Source organism: Octopus bimaculoides, chromosome 28, assembly GCF_001194135.2.
Source record: "Octopus bimaculoides isolate UCB-OBI-ISO-001 chromosome 28, ASM119413v2, whole genome shotgun sequence".
Taxonomy (NCBI): domain Eukaryota; kingdom Metazoa; phylum Mollusca; class Cephalopoda; order Octopoda; family Octopodidae; genus Octopus; species Octopus bimaculoides.
The window spans coordinates 1,202,176-1,206,347 of record NC_069008.1 but is presented as its reverse complement, the minus strand read 5'-3'; the positions used below and the strand labels follow the sequence as shown (position 1 = coordinate 1,206,347).

General features: G+C 39.3%; 1 protein-coding gene across 1 annotated transcript in view; it reads right to left on the bottom strand.

Annotated features, from left to right (window-relative positions):
• Positions 1 to 1,186: 1,186 nt before the first annotated feature.
• The window catches only part of LOC106878456 (uncharacterized), a 15,758-nt gene continuing 12,772 nt past the window's right edge, over positions 1,187 to 4,172 (bottom strand). Inside the window, exons 12-14 of the mRNA XM_052977512.1 lie at positions 3,942 to 4,089; positions 3,142 to 3,197; positions 1,187 to 1,630 (exon numbers count right to left, since the gene is read on the bottom strand). Coding sequence (XP_052833472.1) covers positions 1,336 to 1,630; positions 3,142 to 3,197; positions 3,942 to 4,089 — 499 coding nt within the window. The 3' untranslated portion in view covers positions 1,187 to 1,335. The remainder of the gene's footprint in view (positions 1,631 to 3,141; positions 3,198 to 3,941; positions 4,090 to 4,172) is intronic.

Genomic DNA, 4,172 nt, shown 5'->3' with positions numbered 1-4,172 from the left:
TCATAGGATCGCAGTTTCGATTTCCAGACCGGGCGTTGTGAGTGTTTATTGAGCGAAAACACCTAAAAGCGCCACGAGGCTCCGGCAGGGGATGGTGGCGAACCCTGCTGTACTCTTCCACCACAACTTTCTCTCACTCTTACTTCCTGTTTCTGTTGTGCCTGTAATTCAAAGGGGTCAGCCTTGTCACACTGTGTCACGTTGAATATCCCCGAGAACTACGTTAAGGGTACACGTGTCTGTGGAGTACTCAGCGACTTGCACGTTAATTTCACGAGCAGGGTGTTACGTTTATCGAATCAAGTGGAACCCTCGTCGCCGTAACCGACGGAGTGCCAACAAGCCAACAGCGGAGACATCTCCATGGTAGAGAAACCTTTTAGAAATTGTTTTCAAATATTCTTCTGTAACATTATGTTTACATGTATGAGCCAACAAGGATACATCTTCATGGCACAGAAACAGCAGCCAAATCCCATCCTGCAACCCCATTATGTGTGTGCTTGAGCCAACAGGGGAACCAGTTTTTATTATCAGGTAGACTGGCAGAAATGTCAGACAAATGCTACTGAACACAAGGCAATGGCGTTCGGTTGGTGCTGAGAGTTAGCTGACACCAGGAAGATAAGCTGAACGGAAGGACAGTGCCAAGAGATGGTTCAAAGTCTTTTGGAAGGTGGTACGCAACTATGAGTTTGAATTTGTTTTCGGCAATCAATGTGAGCTACACAGTGTATAGAATATGGAAGATTTCAGAGTTAAATCAAAAAACTCTTAAAAAAAAAAAAAAGAAACTCTCTAAACAATTGTCCATTTGTTGTATAAATGTTTTATTTGTTGGCACTCCGTCGCTTACGACGTCGAGGGTTCCAGTTGGTCCGATCAATGGAACAGCCTGCTCGTGAAATTAACGTGCAAGTGGCTGAGCACTCCACAGACACGTGTACCCTTAACGTAGTTCTCGGGGATATTCAGCGTGACACAGAGTGTGACAAGGTCGATAAATTAAGTACCAGTTACATACTGGGGTCGATGTAATTGACTTAATCCCTTTGTCTGTCCTTGTTTGTCCCCTCTGTTTAGCCCCTTGTGGGCAATAAAGAAATAAGAATAGTGTAGATGTAAATATCAAATTATATTTCATTGCTAAATATGAAGTTATCAGTCTGAAAAAATTAACATCATATTACTTTGGTTATTTTTATTATTATCGTTTTTTTTTTGACTCATTAATCTTTTACATTGAAAAATTCTCAAATTCGCACCCACCAATCAATGCACCAAGGGACACCATTATCAACCCTAGGCATGACCCGTAACCATTTATACAGCAGGTTATGAGAAATCCTCAGTTCTTATTGGTGAGAGCATGTCCTTTTCCATTTCTGAAGTGAATTCATCGTTGAGTAAGAACGACTCTTCTGGGGCGGCAGACTCTGGATCCAGGCTGCTCAAACTGGTCAGTGCCACTTGGATGCATTTGTACTGGATATCCGGACAGTCTTTGTAAAGCGGACATTTTGTGCTGGCTTTGCTCGGTGAACTCGAATCGAGGATGTACTCCTGTAGGTATCTGCCATATTCTGTAGTGCAGACTAATTCTTCAATCAGCTCAAACAAGGAAATGTGGCTGTAAAATAAAATAAAACAAAAATACAAGAACTTCAAAAATAGTAACATAGCTGTGTGGTAAGAAGTTTGCTTCTCAAGGACATGGTTCCAGATTCAGTCCCACTGCATGGCACCTTAGGCAAGTGTCCTGCTATAGCCTCTGGCCAACAAAAGCCTTGTGAATGGATTTGGTAGAAGGAAACTGAATGAAGCTTTTCATATATATAGGTATGTATGTATATATATATATATCTATATATATTCTTACAGATATAGGGTAAAAATTAATAATTAATTGATAATTAGTAATTTTACCAAGTAGTTTGGTGTGTTAAAAAACCATTATCGGTAAAAGTTATATAAACTTAACTAAAATTAGGGTTCAGCAAGTATTGCTTCACCACACACCAGAATTTTCGGTGTGTATATATCTATATCTATATCTATATATATATATATCTATATATATATATATATGGTATTTATATAAGCTTATGGCAATCACTGTGCAATGACTAAGGAAAACAGTCTAATAAAGGGGCATGTAAGCCCTCGACAGAAAAAAGAAGGCTTTCTTATCCTATCTTTGCACGGTGATTGCCATAAGCTTTAAGCTTATATAGATACCATTATTATTATTATTATTATTGACAGGATTGAAAAACTTGGCGCCGTATAACAAAACCATTTGCACCGAAAGCACATAGAAAGTTTGCTTCCATAAAACAAATACGAACTAATATAGATCTTAAATTTGACAGAAAGAGGGAAGCTAATTCACTGGCGTAAAGGTAACACAGTTGCGTTAACAAAGGGATGTGGGTTTGAGTCCCACGTGGATAGGAAAGCCTTCTTTTTTCTGTCAAGGGTTTATATGTCCCTTTATTAGAGTTTTTTTCTTAGTCATGGCATAGTGATCGCCAAATGCTTTAAGCTGATATAAATACCATTATTATTACTTACAGGATTGTAAAACACAGCACCATACAGCAGAACCATTTGCACCGAAAGCATATATATATATCAATGTGAGTGTGTCTTTCTGTCTGTGTTTGTTTCCCCCGTCACCACTTGACCACCACTTTTGGTGTGTTTATGTGCCCATAATTTAGCAGTTTGGAAAAAACCGGATAGAATAAGTACCAGGCTTTAAAAAAAAATCCTGGGGTCAATTTGTTCAACTAAAATCCCTTAAAGGTGGTGCCCCAGCATGGCCACAATCAAATGACTGATGCAAGTATAAGATAAGAGTTTCTTAGAACCCATATTCCACGGGGCTGTAAAGGTCTAAATCTGTTTGCTGTAGGGTCATTAAAATCTGGGGTCGCTCATGCAGGGAAATGGCTTCACATGGCGTCACAGCATATCCACAAACTTGTGGGCCTTTGTGATATGTTTTGGGGTCAGTCCTTCTCCAAGTCTTCTCAATTTATAACCAGGGCCCTTGACAAACACTACTACTCCGAGGTCACCTCCAAGACCCAATATTTGCAAAGACATATAATCTTCCTTGATCTACTAAATACTCACCTATTGAGGGTTAACAAACTGGAGAGATCATTCATGTATTTGTGTAGCACTTGCGCCTGAAATAATAATAAAAGAATAATAAAGGAATTATATATATGCATACATACATGTTTATTTTCCTTCCTCTCTGTTAGACACATGTACACACATGATGGAAACTTCCACCTACCAAATTCAATCACAAGGCTTTGGTCAGCCCGTGGCTATAGCAGAAGACACTTGTCCAAGTAGCCAATGTACTCTCCAGCCTTCATGAGGTATCTTGGGGAAATTTCAAACCTGGGTTCTCGTTCCTAGGCTATTTTTCAATGTTATTATTATTATTATTATATGACCACGGGCATATGGCATAGTGGTTAAGAGCGTGGGCTACTAACCCCAAGATTCCAAGTTCGATTCTAGGCAGTGACCTGAACAACAACAACAACAGCAACAGCAGCAACAACAACGAAAAATACCTTAGGAATGAGAACCCAGGTTCGAAATTTCCCCCAAGACACCTGATGAAGGCTGGAGGGTATATCAGCCGAAATGTTGTGTTAACAACAAACAAGATGAGGACAAATATCCGTCAAATGTAAATAATGTAAATAATGTACAAAAAAAAGATGATTTTTGGGACCAAAAATTCCATGCAAAATGCAACAGGACTTGGAAAGATGGTGACAGTGCTTGAATGTTTACACGATATACTATGGCAACTTGTATGCCAGAAAATATGGTAGATAGCCACACATGTACACACGCAGTCACGGTGACAATATCTGGTCATGCTGTATGTATATATAATAGTCCATTACCTTGGCCATGGCCTTCAGTGTGACGTGTAGAAGTTGCCGGAAACTCTGTTTGTCTGTGATGGAATGACGCAAATGTGACAGGGCACTTTCCCAGTGGCCGGCACTGAGGAGTACATCTTGGGACTTTAGTATATAGTGACCACTCTCACTGAAACATGAAAGAACATAGCTTTATACACACATATACATACATCCATACATAAACGTGTATGTATGTATATATATATATAT